Source organism: Pipistrellus kuhlii, unplaced genomic scaffold (genome assembly GCF_014108245.1).
Source record: "Pipistrellus kuhlii isolate mPipKuh1 unplaced genomic scaffold, mPipKuh1.p scaffold_m20_p_24, whole genome shotgun sequence".
Classification (NCBI taxonomy): domain Eukaryota; kingdom Metazoa; phylum Chordata; class Mammalia; order Chiroptera; family Vespertilionidae; genus Pipistrellus; species Pipistrellus kuhlii.
The window spans coordinates 5145901-5169200 of record NW_023425523.1 but is presented as its reverse complement, the minus strand read 5'-3'; the positions used below and the strand labels follow the sequence as shown (position 1 = coordinate 5169200).

The 23300-nt window shown below is 47.1% G+C and overlaps 1 protein-coding gene across 7 annotated transcripts in view; it reads left to right on the top strand.

The window, feature by feature from the left end:
- The first annotated feature begins 470 nt into the window (after nucleotides 1–470).
- Nucleotides 471–23300, top strand: part of ELAPOR1 (endosome-lysosome associated apoptosis and autophagy regulator 1) — a 37913-nt gene continuing 15083 nt past the window's right edge. For 4 of the 7 annotated variants that reach the window (XM_036452594.2, XM_036452595.2, XM_036452596.2 and 1 more), the window contains exons 1-7: nucleotides 477–720; nucleotides 14935–15055; nucleotides 16937–17129; nucleotides 20823–20970; nucleotides 21414–21494; nucleotides 22042–22147; nucleotides 22272–22421. In XM_036452594.2, the coding sequence (XP_036308487.1) occupies nucleotides 568–720; nucleotides 14935–15055; nucleotides 16937–17129; nucleotides 20823–20970; nucleotides 21414–21494; nucleotides 22042–22147; nucleotides 22272–22421 (952 nt within the window). In that variant the 5' untranslated portion in view covers nucleotides 477–567. Of the gene's footprint in view, nucleotides 721–14934; nucleotides 15056–16936; nucleotides 17130–20822; nucleotides 20971–21413; nucleotides 21495–22041; nucleotides 22148–22271; nucleotides 22422–23300 lie in introns of all 7 variants that reach the window. The other 3 variants (XM_045586933.1, XM_045586935.1, XM_036452599.2) reach the window with 3 other exon arrangements.

The following is a 23300-nucleotide window of genomic DNA, read 5'->3' as shown; positions in this document are numbered from 1 at the left end:
GGAGCGGCTGGCTGCCTTTGCAGTAGGTGACACCTTCTGTCACTTCTAGAAGAGGGACGACGTCTCCATCTTCTTCCTAGCGCTTTTTACACTCGGGAAGGGCTCAGTATTTGTCCTCAGCCACGTCTGCAGAATCAGAGGTGCTCACAGTGCACGGAAGGGCAGAGGGAAACCTGAACTCGGTGGCGACGGCTGGGAGATGCTTCCGCCGCGTTCTTTACTCGCCCCTGGTCCCCGGCGCGCGCGCACTTCCACGCGGCGCGCGCCGGCAGCGACGGCTGCCATGGCGACCGGCAGGTGAGCGGCGGCGCATCGCGCGGTCCCTACCCGACACGCGCGGGGGAAAGAGAAGGCGGTTGACAAGGCGACGTGGGTAGGAGGAGACGAGGAAGGAGGGAGGAGGAAGGATGGGCAGCTTTGGCGTGGCGGCCCGGAGGTGACTGGAGTGAGCCCAGCCCCTCGCATCCTCCCCCTAGGATCCTCCCTCCCCTTTTATTCCGCCTTCTGCCAGCGGGAGCCGTAGCCGCAGCACCTGAGTCGCGGCCGCCGCCAGCTCAGGACGACGCTATGGCCGATGCGGGGCGCAGCCTCCATCCCTCTGCCGGGGGCAGGGGAAGAGCGGGGCGGCGCACGCTCCGGCTCCTGCGGCTGCTGCTCTGGGTCGGGACCGCCTTCCAGGTGACCCAGGGAGGCGAACCGGAGCTCCACGCCTGCAAAGAGGTACTGTCCTCCCGGACCCGACCCCACTTTGGTCAGAAACAGCTTGGACCCTGGTGGAGACCTTGGGGACCTAGGCACAGTTTCAGAGGCCACGGAGTTTAGTTTTTTTGGGTGAAGATGGGGGAGGAAGGAAGAGGAGCAGACCGGCTGATGGAGAGGCCAGCCCACTGGAGGGCTCACAGTCTGGGCAGGGAGCTGGGGAGAAAGGTCCACCATCTGGGACCTGGGCTCCTGGGCTCCGGACTCTGGATTACAGGGAGAGGACCTGAGCTGTTTTCTTCTGGGATGAAATGACCTTAGAAGTGATTGAGAATAAAAGATGATGTATGTACTGAGTGGTGACATAGAAAGTGGGCAAGGGGAGAAGTGGGGTGGGGAGGAAGTTAGGAAGGCCGCAGGTAAGGAGCGGATGGGAGTCCTTGGGCTTCTACCGTGGCCTCAGAGGGTGTGTGGAAAGCGGAGACATGCGAGCGGCACTCACAGGTCTCGTCCCCTCTCCCCGCTCCTATCCGGAACCCAGTCACCTTGCTGGCTGCTGGAGGTAGAGCCTCTTTGTAGCTTTGCTTCCCCCTGCACATGGCTTAGTGTACCTGGCCGCACATGGCCCGCCTGTGGCCAGACTGAGTTCTGTGACATCTCACTTTCCGCTAATCTCCACTGTCCTTCTCCGACTTGCCTGACAGGTCATACGCCAAGGTGCTTCCAAAATGTTGTCAACCTATTTCAGACAATAGGTAGTGAATGCCTTTCTGCCAAAGGTGCCTTTTGAATATTTGTTTGGATAGGTGCAAAAAGATGTTAAGGAGTAATCAAACCCAGTCATTTCTATAATATTGAAACAATATTTGGTTGTGCTCTGAGTAACTTTTTTTTTTTTTAACCATATGGCAGAGGCAGCAACAAATATTTATAAGAACTGCATTGGGGAAGGCAAAACAAACGTCGTCCCTTAATTTCTGAGAAATGTGAAAGACTTCATAATATATCTATGCAAAAATAATCCAAGATGTCACCCGTGGCTAAGGTTCTGAGAAGTTGAAATGTTGTTGTTGCTGTTCCACTTATTTATGCATTTATTGGTTGCGTCTTGTATATGCTCTGAGCGGGGATCAAACCTGCTACCTTGGCGTATCAGGAAGAGAAGTTGAAACATTTTTTTAAAAAGTTATCAGTATGAATTGGTTAGCAACCACAACCCCACCACCTATGGAAATATAGTATTTATGATGTTCTAACTATAGACAGTCTACAACATAACAGATCGTGAAAAAGTAAGGAGGGAGAGAGGAGAGCATTTCTGTATGAGTACAGATGAATACGACACAAGTGAGTGGGATTTTTGAAAATGTTTATCAATCCCAAGGACTTCCAGCCCTGGGCCATCCCATGTCCACCCAGCCACTTTCTCTCCTGTTTAAGATACAGTGGGATGATTTTGTCCGTGACTGTGGCTTACTGGCCGTGGTGGCTTATGGTCTTGAACCAGCTAAGTTAAACAGATCCAACAAGCCCACTTGCCTAAGAATCCAACATGGGAGTCTCCTGAGTGGAAGGTAAGAATCTTACAGTTCAACTGCCACTGCTTGTTGAGATCCTTGCCAACTGTGCAAATTGCAGACATTTAAGAGGTTTAACATTTTGTATCATTCTGGTTTGGAGGCAGGGACGAATACTGATGCTTGAGAACTCTAACTGCGGTTACACATTTGGCCTTTAGTCCTTTTGAATGATTGACATTTGTCTAAGCGAAAGATCTTGCCACAGAGAGTGAGCTTAGGGCAAAGTTGTGGGACTCAATATTTCAGTGCTCCAGCCCCTGCCCGTGACTTCCCACCCAGGTTTTGGATCTGCAGAATGGGTGTTTCAGTAACACCCACCTCAGAAAGGATTCTTTGAGGGTTGAAAGGAAAACGTACATAAAGCACACATTGGAGTTACCGAACCCCCTTTCCCAGTCAGCTGCTTTACAGTTCAATCCCCACCCAGGCCGGAGTGGAAGTGGCTCAGGGCTCAGGCTCATTAGTCACGGGAGTCGGCAGGTCCTGTTTGCACTCCCTGAGCAAACAGTGGCGGCAGAACACCTTCAACTCCAAAATAAGGAAGCGGATAAACTTATTAGCCTAACAGTCCTCGTTTGGCAATACTAACTGACCCAACTAGTTTCGGGGCTTCCAACCCAGAATGGTGAAAAACCAGTGCAGGGTAGACTAGTCCTTCTCTGTGCTGAATCTGCATATGAATTTTGTGAGACTGTGTTGGGACTCTTCTCAGGCCAAGGCTGGCCCTAATGATAACAGTGCTGCTCCAGCCTTGTTTCTGAAACCTGAGGTATCGCTCTGGATCTTGTCAGGGAACAGAGAGGTTTGGCTGGCAACCCACATGCTTTTCTTATAATACCTTCAACAGGGAAGTTCTAGATTTCTAACCCTGAGCTGGGGCTTGGCATACCTTCCACAGTTTTCCAATCATCAGGGCCACCAGTGGAGCTAAACATCCTGAATGGAGTTTGTCTTCATGAGTCATTTCTTTAGTCCTGTGTTGCCCAGGCTAAGTGCTGATTGAGAGCTCAAGGGCCGACCATTTCCTATAGCGCGATGAACCCAAATCAAATGCCAGAAGCAGAACATGGCTTTTAACAGATCTGCCTGGTCCTGAGGCTCCAGTGCTAACTGTCTCCAAATGGCCTTCCCAGTCTACATGGAAAAGCCCGGAGAGCTGAGGAATCCGGCAGACGTAGATTGGAATAAAATTAGTTGAGTGATCCCACTTCGTAAGGATGCTAGATGAGCAAGTAAATCAATTTCTGACAGCCTCAGATTACCAATCTGTAAAATGGGGATGGTAATACCCATCTCAGAGGCTGTTGTGAGGATTAAATTAGATAACACATGTTAAGTGCCTAGCACATAGTCTTGACATGCCATAGGTGCATAAGAAATAATGGTAGGAAGAAAAGATAAATAAGCAAATAATGACATACAAGTGACGAGATAAGGTTAACTGATGGCAAACAATGCAGGAGTGGCACGATAGAGGTTGCTAGGAAAAGAAGACTTATTTAAGCAGCTGGTACTTGACCTGGAATAATCTGGAATTTCAAAGGGTAGAGATGGAGGAAAGGTGCTTTCTAGACAGAAGGAGGAGCCTGAGGAAAGGTCCACAGGTAGGAAATACACTGAGTGGCCAGATTATTGTGATCTCTGAACACATAATAATATGACCACTCAGTGTATATCCTATATAATAAAAGGCTAATATGCAAATTGTCCCCTTAACCAGGAGTTCGACCAACAGGCAGGCCGGCCAACCACCCATGTCCCCTCCCCCTGGCCAGGCTGGCTGGACTCCACCCATGCATGAATTAATGCATTGGGCCAGATTATTATGCGTTCAGAGATCATAATAATCTGGCCACTCGGTGTATACAAGAGCCTGAGAACTGCAAGAAGACCGGTGGCTGGAATGTGGAGTGGGTGTGGGGTCCACCAGAAATCAAGGTTGGAGGGTCAGAACGAAGTGGAGAGTCCTGCTGAGAGTGGGTTAGCATGAGCACGAAGTAAACACGGCTGAGGCAGGCCGGAAACTGAGAGCAGACTCCTCTGGAACCATCAAGGTTGGATGTTTAAGACATCTTGCCATATTTGGTGAAGCGAGAAAATTAAAAATCTCCAATTGTCATGAAGAACTTACTCCAATTGGCAAGATGGAATGTTTTTGTTTACTACTAACAGGGTTAAAGAACAGCTTCTTGAGTTCTGAAGGCATTTAAGGAGGCATTTTGTCTATTCTCTTGGCTCAATGTAAGAGTATACTAAAACTCTGATAATTATCTGACTTTACGTAAAAAAAATTTTTTTAAATAACAAAAGTGACAGCTTTCATTTGCAGAAAAATTGGAAAATATAGGTAAATAAAAAGAAGATAGTAAAAATCACCTATAATCTTATCTAGAATTTTTTTTAAAAAAATGAATTATCGTAGACTATTTTTTTTTTTTAAGAGAGAGAGATGGGGAGAGAGAGAAACATTGACTGGTTGCCTCCTATATGTACCCTCATTGGGGATGGAACCTAAAACCTAGGTTTGTACCCTGACTGGGAATCAAACCCACAACCTTTTGGTGCATGGGACAATGCTCCAACTAACTGAGCCACCTGGACAGGGCCACTCTATCATTTTTTTTTAATTATTATTTTTTTCACTCTATCATTTTTATGGTTATATTTGTGAGAGAGAAACAGAATAGTGGTACAGTGTGGGATCTGGATAAAACTAGTTCAGTTCAATTTCTAGCTCTTCCACTCGGTTACTATGACCTTGGGAAATTTATTTAATCTCCTCCTGCCACAGTATCTTCATTATTAAAATGGGTATATTAATAGAGTCCACTTATGATTTTACTATAACCATTAAATGAATTAACACATGTATATTGCTTAGAATAGTTCCTGGTGCATGGTAAATACTCAGTAAATGTTGGCTGTTAGAATTCAATTTTTAGTGGGAGTATAATTTACATGATCTTACAGTGGTAAAAAATTAAAAATTTAATGGTGGTAAAAAGTTGGTTGAATTGGAAAGGAACAAAGAGTAGATGGTGAAAGATATTTGGAGGAAAAGGTTGATGGAATTTGCTAAAGAGATGAAGGAGATGAAGGAGACATAGACATAGCACAAGAGTCCTGAATTGTGCTGTTCGGGTGTGGTTGCCCCCAGCCACCTGTGGCTGCTAGCACTTGAAACGTGGCTAGTGCAGCTGAGGACATGGTAAGGGCTCTCAGGGAAATGCCCTCTGGGCCATCTAACCCCATATCCAGACTTGGTGGATTCAGTTACCTTTCATTTATTTATTTTTTAATGTTTTTATTGATGTCAGAGAGGAAGGGCAATGGAGAGAGAGACAGAAACATCAATGATGAGAGAGAATAATTGATCAGCTGCCTCCTATATGCCCCACATTGGGGATCGACCCTGCAACCCAGGTATGAGGCCTGACTTGGAATTGAAACATGACCTGGTTCATGAGTTGCTCAACCACTGAGCCACACTGGCTGGGCTTCAGTTACCTTTTAGAGTTTCCATTTACAGTCAGGATGGATCCTAAAATGAGGGACTTTATGCTGCCTAGACACTGGAGGAACTAACTTCTGAGAAAGGGACATTACCACACTGTCTAACCCTACGGAATTTAGATAATTTCTGCCAATATAGAGCTTGTTCCTACTCTGATTGTCCAATAGCAGAGGTCTTCCTTGCCTGTGTACTCCTTACTTTAAAGAAGATTGTTAGCTACAAAATCTTACATTCTTAATTAAGTAGATGTGGCTTCTCTGCCCCAAAATAACCTTTCAATAAAAAAAGGTAATCTGCATCAGCTAGCATTTGCTGAGTAACAAACCACCACAAGACTTGGTGGCTCAAAACAACTATTTTTAGCCCACAATTCTGTAGGTCAAAGGGGTGGTTCTTCGGGTCTGGGGCAGCTTGGCTGATCTTTGCTGGGCCGCCTTATGTGACTGTGATCAGCTAGTGGGCCGACTACAAATGAGGTAATCCAGCATGGCCTTGCTCACATGTGTGATAGCTGGCTGGGGTCCCTGGGTTCTCTTCCAGGTGGCTCCTCATTCTCCAGCAGCTTAGACTCATTTAGCCCCAATGGGAAAGCTCTTTTCAATACTCTGCTTCTGTCATGTTTGCTAATGTCCTATTGGTCAAAGTAAGTCACATGGTCATGCCATGAAATAGACTCCATTTCTTGATGGAAGGGCCTGCAGTCACATTCAAAGGGGCATACAGATAGGGATGGGAAGACTTTGTTGCCATTTTTACAGTACACCCCTGTGAAAAGCAGAGTTGATACAAATAACCACTCCAACGGACTTACAGTTATAAACTTGGCTAATTGCTGTGACAGAAAAAGTAAAAGATCTGATGAGAGATGATTATAATGAGAACTAATTTACAGTGTATCACAATACTACAATAGTTTCAGCATATTGCTGGAAAGAAAACAGCTGGGAATTTTGCATCACTATCTGCTGGTATAGATCACTGCTTCAGGAATACAGCAAGAAAATGGAGCCCAGTATAGAAATATCATGCTCAAGGCAAAGCATACAAAGTATTGATTTTGGAATGGGACTGACCTACAGATTGCCACATTTTGACCTATTGAATACTATTTTTAAATAGGTTTTTTGTTTTTGTTTTTATAACAACGATAGATTCTCATTTTAAAAACAAGAAATATATATGAAAAAAAAAATACCCAACAAAACTTACTAAAATTTCATAACTGGTTAAAATCACTATAAATATTTTGCTACATCTTCCTATACTTACAGATTTTCTGTTATTATATATATATATATATATATATATATATATATATATATATATATATGTATAGATACAACCACATAATTTTCCATAATGGGATCATATTACATGTGTTTCATATTTTTTTCATTCTGTAACATGCAGAGGACACCTCTACCTTTTAATAAATACAGGTCTCCTCCATCATTTTCAAGGCTGCACAGAGTTTTGTAGCATGTATGTAAATTATTTAACCAACCAATTCAGATAGCTTCTAAGTTTCATTAGTAGACACATACTGAACTGAATGCCTTTGCACATATACTTATAAACACCTGCTCAATTGTCATTCTGTTAACTCCTTAAGTTATGTTCCTAGAAAGGGCGATTTCTTGATCAAATATAAAGTATATTATCCATATTATCCAATTTCTTCTTTGCACCAATTGCACCAATTTTACTTCCCCTTAACTTTGGTTCTCTCCCCCCACCCCTCTGCCCTTATGCTTATGCTTTCACCTTTTCTTATGCTATCAGTCCTTTCAAACCTTAAGTCAGTAAGTAATGCTCACGCGTGCGTGTACATACACACACGCACACACACACACACACACACACACAATTCTTGCTTGGTCCATAGCTGAAGAACTCCACCTATTTCAAGAAGGACCCCAACTAAAGCTCCCAAGAGACCTCAGAGCATTTCTGGAAGCTATTTCTACAGTAAACAACATTAAATAATCCTTATACATTACTCTTTTTTTAATCTGTATTTTTATTGATTTCAGAGGCTAAGGGAGAGGGAGAGAGAGAAACATCAATGATGAGAGAGGACCACACGCTCCACAATGGGATTGAGCCTGCAACCCGAGTATGTGCCCCGACCAGGAATTGAACCATGACCTCCTGGCCCAGAGTTTGATGCTCAATAACTGAGCCACACCAGCTGGGTCCTATCCACCATTCTTGTTCTAAATCCTTATCAGCTGCTTCCCTTCCTCCTAGTCAGGATGAAAACTCTCCACTCTTCACCCATGCTATGCCCACAAAATCAAAGTATAGCAGACAAGTTATGAGGAGTTCCTTTAAATTAATTTTAATTATTCAGATCGGGATTAGAGGAGTTGAATTTTAAGCCAGATTATAAATATGAACTAGAGGCAAAAGAAAAACAAAACAAAAAACTAGGAGGCATTAAGTAGCTTCTTTTTAAAACTTCTTAAAGCATGTTATTTCTCACTGTCGCTTTCTACCGGGTGCCGTGTTCATGCATACATCTGCAGCATTCTCCTTCTATGGCGTGTCTCTCTCAGGGTAGTACCTTGCGTACCACAGGTGACTAGCATGCCCGGGAACTGGCAGTGTGCAACCTCTACAGCTTACAGCGAGCGGTCCCTGTGTATGCTAGGGCTGCCTTGATCAGATTTGTATCCCCTCACCATTTACCCAGGCGATGCTTTTAGCTGAATTACTTTGATGTAAAGTGGGCAACATCTCAAAGTGTTATTGTGGGGGTGGGGTGGGCATAGAGTCGGAATAGAGAGAGACCCACATGGAGAAATAAGCAGGGGTCAGGGGGCGAAGGGCCTTCCTTGTAAACTTTGCAGGGAGGCCGGTGCTGGCTCTGAGGGCACTAGCGGGGCAGTGGTACGTTCTGCTTGCAGCTCAGCTGGGTCACTCTGGCTGCAGCCTGGAGAGAGGCTTGGAGGAGAGGAGGTAGCAAAGGCAGGGAGTCTGTCCGCCAGGTTCACGGTCTCCATCACAAGCAGCTAGCACATCAAAACGCTAGCTGTCCTTGGAGAGTGTTGCATAGGCCAGGACCTAGTTGATCTGTTTCTTTCATGGATGATTAAAAAGCTGGGGTGGAAAACTTTAATGGAACATTTTGATCTCATTAAAACAAAACAAGAGAAGTACATTTCTGAAATATAATATCATAAAGCTCTGCCTCGTGGACAGCTGTGTGTGCCATCTCTCACCTATCAGAAAGGCATTGGGATTTATAAAGGGACCTTTTGTTTCCTAGCGACAAAGCCATTTCGAGCCTCAGGATATTTACAAGCCACACTGAAAAGCCCTCTGCCCTTGACGGACTGGCCAGCTCCTGGTGTCACCAATGTCAGCGGCCAGCCTGTTTCGGAGAGATTAGATCTGGGGGAGTTGCTAGGGGAGAGGAAGAGGGAAAAGGACAGATGTTGTTTCATATGCATGAGAAGACGCACCAGAGAGGAGGGTGAGTCAGGGCAGGCAGTAAACAACAGGGGGACTGGGGAGGGTCTCGCTGCTGCTGTCACCATGGCTGTTAGGCCAGAGAGTCGCCAGGCTCCCTCATCCCAGCCCTGTTGCCAGAGAGAGGAGAAAAGGCCTGGGCGCCCTCCGTGAGCCGTCCCAGGGCAGGGTCCTAGCAGTAGCTGGATGCTATTTTTTTAAACCAGTTTACAAAGCTTTCCTGAACATGATCTCCTCTTGTCCCAAGAGGTTGATATCAGTCAGTTGTTATTGTTTTTTTGGGGTAATCTATCTAATCTTCTTAGCAGAGTGTTAGCATCCCCATTTTATGGGCGAGGGAACCGAGCATGGGGTGATTGAATAACTGGTCCATGATCGTGCAGTTTTGGGGTGGCAGGACAGAGGAGAGGCCAGATCTTTGCTCTAGTCCAGAGCCCCTGGCATAGCTCCAGAGCTGCTCTAAACTGGTAACCCGCCATGCAGTCACTCACAACTCCTTACTGATATCTGCTAGGTGTCAGGCAGTGCTGCGGGCTCTTGGGCTGCCGCAGTGAAGGAAAACAAAGCTCCCTGTTCTCACGGAGCTTACCTCCGGTCAGAAATCAGTGACACACGTAATGAGTAACTGCGTGCTAACGTGTGTCGTAGGTGGTAAGTGCTACGGAAAAAAGTCATTGAGGATGTCGGGGTCACTGGGACAGAGGGGAGCAGATTACAGTTTTAAACTGGGAGGTTGTGCAGTAGGGATCCTATCAGGAAGGGTTGTGGGGGGTTGAAGGGGAAAAACTGGGGGGGGGGGGGCACAGATGGTCACATGTGCTCACAAATGGCTGTGATCATTAGCCTGTCAGTGTCTTCCAGGAGCCCCCAGGCCAAGGCTGCGCCCCAAAGGGACAGGCAGCTCAAGTTATGGACAGGCTGGCCCAGAGCATGGTGACATGGATGGCCTCAACTGGGTGCTGAGACCCAGACTCTGCTTTGTGTTACGGGTCCACGGCCAAACCAGAGGGGCAGGCCTTGTTGGCCTGACCAAGCACTGTCCCTGCTGTTTTTGATCAAAATGGGAGCTGGGAACCCAGAGTAGACTAACAAATGTTGAAAAAAGGGTGGTGTGAGGCCGGGCTCTCCCACACTCCTTCAGACCAGGAGCCCTGGGGCTCCTGGCACTGTGTTGCTAGGCAACCCCCAGGCTGAGGACCATCAGCAGAGGCCCGCCTGCCTGAGGTCTGTTTGCTTTGGTTGTGCTGGGTCTGGTGTCTGCTCCGGGGAGAGGCAGTGTTGCTTGTGGGTAAAGCAAATGATTGGTGAGGTGAAAGCCAAAGGCATCCTTCACCCTGAGTCTGCCTCAGCGCCTACAATGCCACTTTAGAGCGATTTGTTCTTAAGACTGCGGTGTTCAACTTTGTGCCTGTGAAACTTTTGGTTTAAACAAAAAACAATGTGGCTCCATTAAAAGAGGGGGGAATCCTCACCTTCCTCACCCCCCATAGAAGGGATTAACTTTCTAAACTTCGGGCCTCAGGAGCACAATTTGATAATCCTTGCATTAAAGTATTCCAGCCCCCTGTTAAAAAGTGAACAGCCTTACCCTAACCAGTTTGGCTCAGTGGATAGAGTGTCGGCCTGCGGACTGAAGGGTCCCAGGTTTGGTTCCAGTCCAGGGCATGTACCTTGGTTGAGGGCACATCCCTAGTGGGAGGTGTGCTGGAGACAGCTGATGGATGTTTCTCTCTCATCGATGTCTCTAACTCTCTATCCCTCTCCCTTCCTCTCTGTAAAAAATCAATAAAATATATATATTTTTAAAAAGTGAAGAGCCTTTGGCTGGTAAAACAGTAAGCTATTTTTAAATTACTTTATGACAGAGTTTAATGTTTTTCTGAAGGAAGGTGGGTAACAGACTCCTGAGACACTGATGAAAACTTGAGACCCTTTGCCCAGAAAAATGCGCATACCTAAAATTCTTTTCCCCCACAGACCTAAATTCTGCACAGGGTTATATGCAGGAAGTGGTCCAAGGCCTGATTTGTGATTAGGAACCCTGATTTGTGAGAGACTGGTTTATGAGATAAATACTGAAATCCTGAGGCTTAGAAAAGAGAGTTTTTTTGTTTTTTGTTTTTAAAAATATATATTTTATTGATTTTTTCACAGAGAGGAAGAGAGAGGGCTAGAGAACTAGAAACATTGATGAGAGAGAATCATCGATCAGCTACCTTCTACACCCCCTCCCTCCCCCCCGGGGATGCACCTGCAACCAAGGCACATGCCCTTGACCGGAATCGAACCCGGGAACCCCCCAGTCCGCAGGCCGACACTCTATCCACTGAGCCAAACTGGTCTTGGCAGAAGACAGAGTTTTGAAGGAGGAGGAAACAGAAAGAGATCTAGAGGAGAAGCAGAATCTTGGGGGCAGAGCCCGGGAATGTGTTTTTCACCTGCTCTCCAGGCAGTTGTGATGATCTGACAGATGCAGGTTTAGGCACTAGAGCTCTGGAGCTGCAATGGCTAGGCTGAGGGGCTCAGGAGACCCTGCTGCTCAGTAGGCAGTCCTAAAGAGGGTGGGAAGGAGGTGGGAGAGAGGGAGAAGGCCTACTGTGCGCCCCCATCCAACCTGCTGGAGAACAATAGAAAAGGTCCAGTGCCTTCCACCCTACTCTTCACAGGGGACAAAGCAAGGCCACGATGCCCTGAGCCTCAACCAAAACAAACACCCACCATGCACACCAGAAGCAAAACGACGACAACAACAACAAAGAGGAGACCAGGAAACCATCCAGCTAGGGCTGGGCCTAAGAGAAAGTCTAACGTTCAAATTCTGAGGCTTGTTCGTGGTTTCCCATGTTCTGTGTTAAGTCACCTAGCTCATTTTTCCCTCCCAGCAAAGGGCCAGCCTCTCCTTGACAGACAGGCCTGTTGAATGGGACCTGCTCTTGTCTGGGTCAGGTGCTTTCCAGGCAGAGGGTTTATACCTGAGTCAGCAAACACCTGCTGACCCCACTGTTCCAAGCTTGGGGCGCTTGCCTTGCCTACCCTGCCCCATCTTGACCTTCTCCCCAAAGGATCTGATTTTCAGGGACAGTGAGGAGATGGGAACTAGCCAGCAGGTGGCAAGAGGGGGATGGGGGATGGGGGAGGAGCAGGACACAACCTCCTCCAGACCCCAAGGCCTCTAGTCAGAATCTGGGTTTACTTAAGAACCTGTTTCTTGAAGCAGCCCTGTCCCAGCCAAGACAAACCCAAGTCGTGCCAATCCCCTGCTTCCTGGGGTGTGTGTGACTGTCTACGGCGGTGGCTCTGTGGTTCTAAGCCTCAGGACGTGAGACACCTGCTTGACTGTCTACTCTGCTGGCAGTGGAGGTGGCAGGGGACAGTGATTCTCAGTCCTGTCAGACCTTTACCCAAGTGTCCTATTAATCCATCTTGTACAGCTAAGATATGTGGGTTTCAACCTATAAAAAATAACTTCAACTGGGGAGGCGTGGGTGGAGGTGAATAAGCAAGAATGGCAGAAATTGGTAAGCACTGATGCTGGGTGATAGGTACATGAGGGCATTATATTCTGTTTACTAAAACATATATATTTGAGAGGAAAATAAATATATATTTGAAATTTACCATAATAAACAAAAATTTGTGTGTCTCCAAAAGACCAAATGCAATCAGAGTGGGCTGAGATACCTGCTCGCACAGATTTGTACTTCAGCACCAATGTGCAGGCCTCAGAGAGAGTCTGGCTGATGGCAGACAGCCAACACTGTCTTGTTTAATTTTTAGATTTTGCTGTTCAATTTGGCCCAGCGTGAGTCTGTGTTTGGTTCGAGGGTGGAGGATTCCTGGTAGGAAGGCCTGGGTTCTGGCTCTGTGACCTTCCAGCTGTGTGACCTTGGACAAGGCCTCTCACCCCGTTGGGAGTGTTTCCTCATCTGTACAAGGAAGGGAACAACCCTGCTCTGCTTGTTTGGTTGAAGGCAGACCGAAGAGCAAAGGAGCAGGGGTTTGAGGGAACTGTGAAAGCGCTATGCTAATGATCGGCATGATTATGTTCACAAGCTCAATCCTCTCTGCCTGCTCCGCTCAGTTCCCCATTGCATTTACATACCGTGGGTTTTACCCCTCACTCTTGCAGCAAAACCCTTTGGAACACATCATTTTTAGACCTGGAACTGATACATGTGGAACTGCCTGCCCTATTTATTGAGAGTCCTCTGAGATAAGGAAAAGACTGGAATTAGGAGGAAAAACAGACCTCGAGAGATATTAGCCAAAGGTGCAGAGAATTGCCATCCTGGTGTCCTTCCTTCCCAGGCTGACAGCGACATCTAAATGCAAAGCCGAAGATTCTCATCAAAAGTTAGCCTCACAGTCCTCACATTGTCCCCTGGTCTTCTGCATCTGTTCCCTCAGGATGTAAGTGCTGGGTTTGTGTGCGGCGGCTCTGATCCCCACCGGGCATGCTATCTGGTACCTACAACTGGTGGGTGAACAATACATATTTGGTAAATATTTACCAGAGAGGAGCTCTACAATTGTTCTCTTATCACCTTAAGTGTCTTAAACGACAGAAACACGTTTCGCTTATTTCCACAAGTCTGGGTGCCGCTGCTTCTCAGACACACCATTTATTATGCACCACAAAGAATTAAAACATGGCACGATGCTTCCTTGTTGTGTCAGTTATAAGCCACGACATCTTGGAATAGAGGGCATCTTGGAATAGAGCAAACGCAGGACAGCCCCCTCTTCCAGAGGAAAAGCTTGCCCCTCGGGGTCCTGACGCATGCTGAGATTAGCTGTCTTGTTTGCAGGCTCAGCTCCTTGCATTCACACATGTTACGCAATCATGCTTTCATCAGGGTTGAGAGGCGACATTATATCTATTTTTCTTATGGACCCAATAATACAAAGTAGTTCTGTGTTTTAATACAGTTTTAGTGCAGATTGTAAAATACTTGTCAGAGCCAAAATCAAATGAATTCTGCGCTCTATTATTCATGACAGGACTTAAAGGAATAAACATTCATTCTGTCTTCTCTCTCCCAATAAATGGTTTTTGTTGTCCTACTCAGTGGTTGATTTGGCTGTTTTGCTGCTGTTATTTAGCTTATTCTTGGTTCAAGTAAAGCAACTGAACTGTGCATTTCCCACTGCACGGAGAAATCAGGCAGGAGCAGACCCACAGGATGAGAGCACACCGCCTGCGTGGGCTAAATATGACGTTTTTAAAATGGGACGTGGGCATGCACCGTCTTTCTGGGCAGAAGGGAGCCTGAGGAATACAGAGTAAGAGAAATACAGCTTCTGTTACAATCCTTGGGAAATTTTTAATGGATAGTCCTTGCTCATAAATTCTTCAGTTTGGGATAAGAAAAACTCCACCTGTTTCTAGTCTGCTCAGTACTATCAGGACATTACTTATACATAACAGCAAAGACAGTCACCCCCAAAAGAAAAGAAAGGATTTCTAAAGGCTAGACCAGGACTGGGTGGAGAGCAGTGGTCTAAAGAATGATAGCTCCCGCGATGCCTTGCTCCCCACCAGGGTCTCAGGGTGTTATTGTGTCCATGAGGGTCAATAGCCCTGGTACTGGTGAAGAAGAGGGCGAGAAGCTGGGATGGTTTGATCAATACCAACTCGCATTTTGCCCACTGTTCTCTCCCTTGCAGTCTGAGTACCACTACGAGTACACCGCATGTGACAGCACGAGTTCCAGGTGGAGGGTTGCTGTGCCGCACACCCCGGGCCTCTGCACCAGCCTCCCGGACCCCGTCAGGGGCACCGAGTGCTGTAAGCAGCCATCCTGCTTCAGGCCTCCTGACACTCAGCTTTAGCCACTGCCCTAAGACTCAGCATACAAGTGAGGCCCTCCCTGACAGTGCAGCTGCCTTAAGGAATCAGACCTTTTCCCCACTTCGTTCCCATCCTTAACCCTTTTAAAACTATCTCACAGATGCAAACTGGGTATCTGAATTTGCTTTTTTTAAAAAAATTTAAATCCCATTAGGGTATAAAGTTTAAGTAATTCCAGCTGTGTGCTACGCAGATTCTTTTCTCAGTGTGCATACATTTCCCTCTTTGCCTGTGCACGCCTCCAATCTACACTCACCAGCCACAATCGGTCATTAGAAAGGCTGCAATTTGCTTTCGTCCTTGAAAAGGAAGCCAGGGAAGATGAATTTAAAACACACTGGGCATCACTTCAGGAAACAAGAACCTTCCCGACGGGAGCTGACTGCGCAATCAGCCAGGCGATGGCTTGCCTGCACCTCCTGCCTCCCACCTCTGTGTCTCTTAGTCAGAGCTTTGCTTCAGTTGGCAGCTCCTTCCCCTGCACTGTTCTTCTGAGATGTGCAAAGGGAGTAACAATACAAACCAGGGACTAGAATCAAGGAACACTTAAAAATTCGGAAAGGAAATTGAGGGCATTTAAATTCTAAATTAAGCTTAGCATATAGTGCCTGGTTCAGTAAGTGGGCAAATAAATACTTATTAAATTAGTGAATGAATATTGCTAGGACCCGATCAGAATGAAGTGTGAATAATGGAAACAAACGAGCCATCTTCTGTTAACCGGACCAACGTTATCAGCTCCTCCTATGTATCCATTCATTTGTCAGCAAAAGCTTTATGGAGAGCTCCTGTGTCAGTCACTGAGCCATGGGCCCTGGAGCTCAGAGCTGGTGGCAGGCTCCCATCCATATGATGTGTTAATACGAGGTAAGAAGGAATGGGAGCTATGGATACTTATTAGGGACCAGAACCACTTGAGCAAAAATTTGGAGGCAGAAGAACACGTGATCTGGGATGAAGACAACACAGGCAAGGCAAGAATGAGGCTGGGCTGGAGAAAGGTCTGCAGTGGGAGATGAGCTGGAAAGATTGGCTGAGAGCTCAATTCTGTAACCAAAGAGGAGCACCTGATTACTTTTTAATTAGCTCAATGTTTTAGAATGACAGTGGCGACCACAGAATGAGCAGAAACAAGAAGCAGGGCACTAGTTAGGAGGACACTGCAGAGGGTGAGCTAAAGATCATGTTCTAGAATCCCAACCAGCATGGTCAGTGGAACCGGAAAGGAGACAGAGACTCAAGGGGATATTCAAGGCTGGGAGACCTGGTGCCCTTCAGAGGGGTTGGTGTGAGAGACCATGGTGTCCCTTCCCTGGAGAGGTATCGGCATGACCACGACTACGCCCTTAGGAAACAAGATTGACCGGGATTAGCCCAAATCCTTCAGCAAGGCAGAGCTTCCACAGCCACAAGTCTCTTTTTTAAATTACAACTTTATTGATATATAAATTTTCATGTCATAAAATTCACCTCTAAGTGTAAGGTTCACTTAGTTTTTAGAATATTCAGAGTAGCATAACAATCACCAATATTTAATCTCAGAACTATCATCACCCCACAAAGAGACATCAAATCCACCAGCAATCTCTCCCCAAGTCCCTGGCCCCACAAATTCACCATGTGTCCCTGTGGATTTGCCTGTCTGGACCTTCCATGTTAATGGACTTGGACAAGACGTGCATGGCTCTAATGCTTAGTGGGCCCAATGCCTAGACCTCCACCCTCAGCTCCTCCCGTTAGGATGCCCAGAACCTGCCCACTTCTTCTGGGGCAGCAGTGGCCTCATCACCCCACCCTTGTCCTTGCTTTGTGTTCCAGCCTTTTCTTGCAAAGCTGGGGAGTTTCTGGACATGAAGGACCAGTCCTGTAAGCCCTGCACCGAGGGCCGCTACTCTCTGGGCACGGGCATCCGGTTCGATGAGTGGGATGAGCTGCCTCATGGCTTTGCCAGTCTCTCATCCAATGTGGAGATCAATGACAGCACCAACGAGTCCACCGAGAACTGCACTTCGTGAGTCACCTCCCACGCCCAGCTCCCTCCTCCCCGTGCTGGGAAGGGGTTCAGGGAGCACTCCTCTTCTGTTCTGCAGGCGGGCAGGCAGGGTGGAGAGGAGGGAGCCCAGGGTGAGGCCTGAAGCAGGTGCCCACAGCACTGTTAAGTGGGATGATCGTCCACCTTAGCCCATTCACTGACATAAGCTTCCTAGTGATGGACAAGCATTTGTGGCAGGAGAAAAACATGGGGAAATAGAGAGAGGTAGGTAAGATGGCCACAGGTTCAATGGCCTAGTCCATTTAAAACAAAATCCAATTGTATTTCTACCATGGAATTCTGGGCCAGCCAATACACATCCTCACCTTGATAGCAACATAATGTGTAAAGCACTGGGCATCTTCCTAGCTTCAGTGCTAACTTCTATATAAACCGGACTGCCAACCCCGAGGTTTGGGGGGCATAGAGCAGGACCAGAGCTTCAGTCTATGGTGGCTTTCAAAAACTTTGAGACTCCAGTGAGTGAAAATTCTCCAGCTCAAACAGAGATATTTTTAGTAATTGAAAATCTCATTTCAAGGTGCTTGTAGAACTGGTGAGCTTTCCTTGTCAGAATCTTTGAATACTACATAATGCCAGGGGTAGGAATGAGTGATGTGCCTTCTGTTGTTCAGCACTATCCCGGATGCCTTATTCCTCACGAGAACCCTGTGGAATAGGTATGACTGTTCCATTTCACAGGTGAGGAACTGGAGACTCAGAGAGTGAGGTTCAGTGACTCGTCCTTTGTTACCCAGCTTAGAGCTGGTGAGCCTGGAACTCGCACCCAGGACCAAGCTTTCTACTGCCCCAAGCTGCCACCTTCAAGTGATTCAGTGTGTGCGAGGCAACGCTGGGTCCTAGGGAAGAAAGTGGGGGGATTCACGGATGTAAAAGACAATCGTCCACTGCTCTTTGTTAAGTATTGGCAAAGAACATGGGAGAAAAGTACATCCATGAAAGGGTCTCTCATGCCCAAGCAATCAAAAGGACAAAAAGGAGTTAAGAACTATTGAGGTATATTACACATGGATTTCTGAAATGGGAGCAATGTCTCCCATTCTTATACTTTAACCTCCTAGAAGTACCCTTGGCAGAGCCAGGCAGCAGGCATTTCAGAGTCCACTTTTAGAGTTCAGACTATGTGTCAAAATCATCAGCATGACAACACTGCCTCCGAGAGAGCTCGAGAGGGTTAAAGCTGGGAGGAGAGGGAACGTAGGTTAAGACAACCAACCCCATCTGTGTCCTAACAGAGAACGCCACTGAGCAGACCCAGGTGCAGGCCTGGCTCACTCAATCAATTCCTACTCGAGCGAGAAAGGGTTTCTCTCTGGGGACTGCCCTGAAGTCCAGAAATCATTATCTCTCAGCAGGGCAGGGTGTGGGCTGGCTAATAAAACAGCCTGTGTTTCCAGGATGCAGATCCTGAAGAGCCTGGTTCTCAAAGCGTCCAGGACATCTCTGGGCGGGGGAAGGAGGTTTCTTCTCTCGAAATGGAGAGCAGATGGCCACCCAGAGGGGCTTTGTGATTTCCTCACTGCCCCACAGAAAGGCAATAGTTGAGCTGGTGTTTACCTGAATCCATGTCCACCGCCTCCAAACTAACCACAGCCAGCACTACCTCCTGCCGGTTTTGCCTCTAACACCTCCCAGCTGGTACCTCCTTCCACTCCCAGCCTTCTCCAGGCCACTGTCCACTCAGTGGCCAGATTGATCTTCTTAAAACACAAATATAACCACAGAACTTGCCTGCTGAAAATTCTGGATGCTAGGGACTCTTATTGCTCTTGGAATAAAATCCAGTATCTGCCCCGACTGGCCTCTGCTCTCTGCCCCTTTCTCCAGCCTCTCTCAAGCACCTTCCCTCTTGTTTAATATGCTCTAGGCAGGCTGGCCACCACGCTCCCTCCCTCCTTGGGGCCTTAAGAGTGACTTCCTCAAAGAAGTCACTCCTGACACCACAGGCTCCTGTTACACACTCCTGCTTCGTCTTTTCCTATGGCACTTATCAGTTATTACTATGGGATTAATTGTGTGATTAGCCAAGCTTCTGTCTCTGCAACTGTAAGTAGAATGCAAGCTTCAAGAGGGAGGGGACCAGATCTGTGTGTGTGTGTGTGTGTGTGTGTGTGTGTGTGTGTGTGTGTTTATATCCAGCATCTAACATCTGGCACAAAGTCAACATGAAATAAATCATTGGGAACAAAATAGGACAATCCTTCAGGGGCTCCTTCTTGGTTCCTGGCTAAATGTCCCATGACCAAGGTGCTGGAAACAACCCTTAGATCCAAGACTGGGATAAGCAAGAGGGAACAGGAGTGAAGGAGGAGTAATATAGAAAGGATGTTGTATGTGAGAGGAGAAGAAAGGACAGAAGCCAAGCACTATGAAGGTGAAACAAGAATGAGAGCAAGATCTATGTAAATATTAAAAAGGGTTTCAAACATGGGCAGCCTCTTAATTTTCCTGTGCAGTTTCTTCTTTCTAACTTAAACTTATAAAATAATGCCACACAGTGTGAGCCAGGCAGTGCCTGGGTGGCCACCATGTGAGAATTCTTCTTAGAGTGCATGCCTCTCTTTGCCCAGGGCCACGGGGAAACAAAGCAGGTCCTAGTATAAGCAAATCACAGCTAAATGACCGTGAGCAAATTTCCTTCTTACTCCGGTGCCTCCACTTCTTCATCCTAAAAACAGTATTCCTCTTATAGGTAGCAGTAAGAATTAAATGAGCTGATAGGAGTAAGAATTTGGAGCAATGCCTGGCATTAGACATCGGTGAAGACATGCTGTTCTGATTCAGTGTGAAGTGATTTTCGCCAGGCACAGCTCTGACAAATACCAGAATTGTGAATCATTTTGCAAATGTAACCCATTATGGCACCCTTTTAATTATTCATCCAACTTGAGCAGTTATTTATAGCTGATGCCAGGGAGCACATCAGCATGCAGTGTTGTCTCTTTTCACAGGAGAAATCAATACCATTAGGTGAGTGCGGGAATCTTGCACGAACTCAGCATAGGTCCTTTGGATACTATTCTCACTTCCATGCGAGAATAATAGTAACTGTTGAAGAGCTGGAATCACCATTTTTCTCTGACAAACACAGGAGGGAACTAGGGGACTAAGCTGAGGTCCCCTTAATGGGACATTATTAGTCATTGGAGACCTGAGCTGGTTTCAAGCAAAATAGTGAAATAGTGGGGCCACCTCTTGGTTCCTTGATCCAAAGGTCGTTCTCTTAAAAAAAACATTTTATATATACATATACATATACATATATATCTATATATGTATATATCTATATATCTATATATCTATATATATATATATAATTGCTTTCAAATAGGAAGAGAGAGAGAGATACAAACATCAACTATGAGAATCATCGATTAGCTGCCTCAAATCAGCTCCACACTAGGGATTGAGCCTATAAGGCAGGCATGTGCTCTGACCAGGAATCAAATTGTGATCTCCTGGTTCACAGGTCAATGCTCAACCACTCAGCCATGCTGGCCAGGCTCAGAAGTCATCCGTTACTGAGCATTTTCAGGTCTAAGCTTTCGCGTGTGAATCACAAATCAAGAATACCCCAGACACCTAGAAGGTCACATGAAGCTGGTGGGCCGTGCCCCTGACAGTGAACTTGGCCCCTGTTTCAACCCACAGGTCCAAGTGGGTTCCCCTGGGCGACTACATCGCCTCCAACACGGACGAGTGCACGGCCACACTGATGTATGCCGTCAACCTGAAGAAGTCGGGCACTGTCAACTTCGAATACTACTACGCAGACTCCAACATCATCTTTGAGTTTTTTGTAAGCCGTTGGCCAAGGGGGAGGGTGGGCAGCAGAAGCTCTTCCATGGCTCAGATGCACCTGCAGGAATCACAAGCCCAGTCCGGCTTGGGAAATTGCCACAGTGGTTATCCTCTGGAGAGAACTGTGGGCAAAGGAGCTGAGGCTTCAAGAGGCGAGGGAAACTGAGGGAAGGAGGAAGTCTGGGAATCCTGGGGGTTTCGCCTTGCTCAGATGCGCACACAGCATGTAATGGCTTTTCTGAGTTACTGGTTATGTGTTTGCTGTCAGTGCCTGATGTTTTGTGTGTGTGACTCGCTCCTACCCTACTTCAAGACTCCTACGTTCTGAGCTCTGTTCCTAAAGAAAATTTTTAAAGAAGGGGCCTTGGGAAGGCTGCCACAGCGTGGGGGAAGGAACCCATTTCCTTCGAAGACTCTGATCCCAAACTCCTGCTGCCTCAGGTCCAGAATGACCAGTGCCAGCCCAATGCAGACGATTCCCGGTGGATGAGGACCACAGAGAAAGGATGGGAATTCCACACTGTGAGCATCAAGCCAGCTTTCCTGCAGCCTCTGCTGGAGATGCAGCCGCTCCTAGAAATCCCAGAAAAGGGACCAAGGGCCTTTCCTCCAAGGAGTGCTTCCTCCCAGCCCAGGCCTCCACCCCTCTTTCCCTAGAGGGCAAGGGGCTGACATGATGAGGATGCTGCAGTTTCTCTTGAGTTGACAAAATATGGGTGTGGGTTGTCTTGCTGTACCAGTGGCTTGACCCCAGGATCAGCAGCCTTTTTAAAGGCTAGGTCTTCTAGGGACAGGAGATGGATAAGTGGAATCAGAGAAGAAGCGGGAATTCCATTCACCCTACCGTCAGACCCCTTCATCAGTCTCGCTGTAGAGTTGCTCTCGATGTATGTGGCTGAGGGTGGGAAATGGTTGTAGAGGAAGCTCAGAAGACAGAGGAGGAAGGCCAAGACAAGGGCAAGTGCAAAGCTGAGGAAGTGGGGAGGATCAGAACAGGCACTGCCATTGGATTGTAAGAGGAGGGGTCCCGGCAAGAGACTGCGCTAATGCCTCTTGTCTGTGGTTGTAGGTAAAGCTAAACCGAGGCAATAACGTCCTCTTTTGGAAAACCACAGCCTTCTCAGTGTGGTCCAAAGTCTCCAAGCCTGTGCTCGTGAGAAACATCGTCATCACAGGTATGGACAGGGGGCGGGGCCTGGGCTTCTGGCCCTGAGACTCTGTAGGAGGAAAGTGGGGGCCGGTCCCCAGGGGCTCAGGCTCTGGGCTCAAGTTTTGCTTTGCTATGTTCTTCCTTCCCAGGGGTGGCCTACACTTCGGAATGCTTCCCCTGCAAACCTGGCACCTATGCAGACGTGCAGGGCTCCTCTTTCTGCAAACTTTGTCCAGAAAATTCTTATTCGAACAAAGAAGAAACTTCGTGCCACCAGTGTGATGCCGACAAATACTCAGGTGATGTTTCTGAGGGCAGGGAGGGTTTGGAGGGCGATACCAACAAGCACAGGGAGGAACAGGCCGCGGAACTATAGGAGTCACTTTTCATTTTCTCAAACATCTAGGCCAATGTTTCCAATTTGACTAGCACCCAACTTAAACACCACGATGAAACCTTGCCAGGAGAATGAGGTCTGTCGCAGCATTTGGGTTAATCATTTATTAACACTACCTTAGCAGTTGTCCATGTGTAAACAGCTGGCCTATTTTTGCTGAATCCTGGAGCTAGCATGTCAGGCTGAGCAAATATTTGACAAGCAGAGGAAGGCCCTAGTGTGGAATGCACTTTCTTTTTCTTATCTTTTCATTTTTAAAATATATATGTAAGTATGTATATTTTATTGATTTTAGAGAGGGATGGAGAGAGAGATAGAAACATTAATGACAAGAGAGACTCATTGATGGGTTGCCTGCTGCACGCCCCCCATTGGGGATTCAGCCTGCATCCTGGGCATGTGCCCTGACGAGAATCCAACTGTGATCTCCCGGTTCATAGGTTGATGCACTGGGCTGGAATGCACTTTCTAACAAGCAGCTTGCAATTTGCTAAACGCAACACATAAGGGCCCTGGGAATTGGTGTGTTTTCAGCATCTGCCCCCAATTTCTCCTGGCCAAGTCGGTCAAAAACAGGAGTCCCTGATCCCTCTGTGCTGAATTAGGCCTTCTGCTTGTTAACCAAATAAATGAGCTAAGAAGGCCCCAGCTGTTTCTCAGCCAGTAGTTCCCTCTTGCCCAAGCTAACAAGACGGGGACAGAAGAGACGGGGACAGAAGAGGCGCGGAGGCGCATTGTTGTGGGAACTCCCCGGTGCAGGCCAACAAGGCAGCAATGGGGA